Source organism: Mandrillus leucophaeus, unplaced genomic scaffold, assembly GCF_000951045.1.
Source record: "Mandrillus leucophaeus isolate KB7577 unplaced genomic scaffold, Mleu.le_1.0 Scaffold194, whole genome shotgun sequence".
In the NCBI taxonomy this organism is placed as follows: Eukaryota; Metazoa; Chordata; class Mammalia; order Primates; family Cercopithecidae; genus Mandrillus; species Mandrillus leucophaeus.
Genome location: NW_012101965.1, coordinates 2982135 through 2983662, shown reverse-complemented (window position 1 = coordinate 2983662; position 1528 = coordinate 2982135). Strand labels below are relative to the sequence as shown.

The 1528-nt window shown below is 38.9% G+C and overlaps 1 protein-coding gene across 1 annotated transcript in view; it reads right to left on the bottom strand.

Annotated features, from left to right (window-relative positions):
* Positions 1-365: 365 nt before the first annotated feature.
* MAP3K5 (mitogen-activated protein kinase kinase kinase 5) overlaps positions 366-1528 on the bottom strand; it is a 298421-nt gene continuing 297258 nt past the window's right edge. Inside the window, exon 29 of the mRNA XM_011978430.1 lies at positions 366-609. Coding sequence (XP_011833820.1) covers positions 481-609 — 129 coding nt within the window. The 3' untranslated portion in view covers positions 366-480. The remainder of the gene's footprint in view (positions 610-1528) is intronic.

Below are 1528 nucleotides of genomic sequence, written 5' to 3'. Positions count from 1 at the left end.
CTACTCGGGAGGCTGAGGCAGAAGAATGGCGTGAACTTGGGAAGCGGAGCTTGCAGTGATCACGCCACTGCATTGCAGCCTGGGTGACAGAGCAAGACTCCGTCTCGAGAAAAAAAAAAAAAAAAAAGTTATATGCTTGGCCTTAATTAATAATAAATTATATCAGATTATACTAGGCTTTTGCAGGGCAAGTCAGCACCTCCTCCAAATACTTATTGAGTATAACACCATCATGAACCCAGTTAAAGCATTTGTTTAAGGCAGCTTCAGAATATCTGCATGGACTTAGTCTGCATATTATTCAAAAAAATTCTTCCAATTGATTTTCACTTACTAATATAGAAATATTGGTTATTAGAGCCCTCAACAATAGAGTGGTCCAACTAACTCAGTTTACTCAGAGCAGTTAAGAACTAGAGAGCTCTGTCCAGAACTGCAAAGCTAATTAGAGACCCAGCCTGGGCAGGTACTCAGACTTTCTTATATTAGCCCGGTACTCTTTCTATCGTGACAACAGAAAGAAAAGTGGTACCTTAGTCTCAAGCATTTTAAGTCATCACGTGTAACATAGTAGAGAACATCCAATAGTGTATAATCTTCAGCCAAAAACTGTAGAGAAAGTAGAATATGCACAAAAGTAAGATGTTTTATATAACTTTAATAAAGCACAAACTCTATTTATAATGTAAACCTTGACTATAATTAAAAATGAATCTAAAAATGAAATTACTAAAAACACAATCTTCTGTGATTATTAGGGGAAAGGCCTCCCTATTACTCAATAAATACAAATAAATGCATCCGGGCCGGGTGCAGTGTCTCACGCCTGTAACCCCAGCACTTTGGGAGGCTGAGGCAGGCGGATCATCTGAGGTTAGGAGTTCGAGACCAGCCTGGCCAAAGTGGTGAAACCCCATCTCTACTAAAAATACAAAAAATTAGCTGGGCGTGGTGGCATGTGCCTGTAATTCCAGCTACTTGGGAGGCTGAGGCAGGAGAATCACTTGAACCCAGGAGGCAGAGGTTGCAGTGGGCTGAGATTGAACAACTGTACTCCAGCCTGGGCGACAGAGTGAGACTCCATATCAAAAAAAAAAAAAAATACAAATGCATCCATATTAACTTCCAAATGCAAAAAGATTACAAGTGACACAGAACTTCTGAACGGTCTTCTAATGAACAGATGAGACTCACTTGTAATCACATCTGCTGTTCAAAAACAAATCTTGTATTTAGAAGTTCAATGCTATGTAGCTTTGTTTTTTCTCAAGTGGATAAAAAGTGTTCCTGGAAAGGTATTGCCTATGCTTAATTTCTGAACTTATTTTTTCATGGTTAAGCAAAGGCACTTGACTGTAATTCACCATAAAAGCAGAATCTTAATTTGAACTGCACCTTTACATTTTTAAATTTTATTTTTTTATATATATAGAGAGAGACAAAGTCTCACTATATTGACCAGCCTCATCTCCAACACCTGGCATCAAGCAATCTGCCTATGCTCCCCAAAGTGTTGGGATAGTAGGCG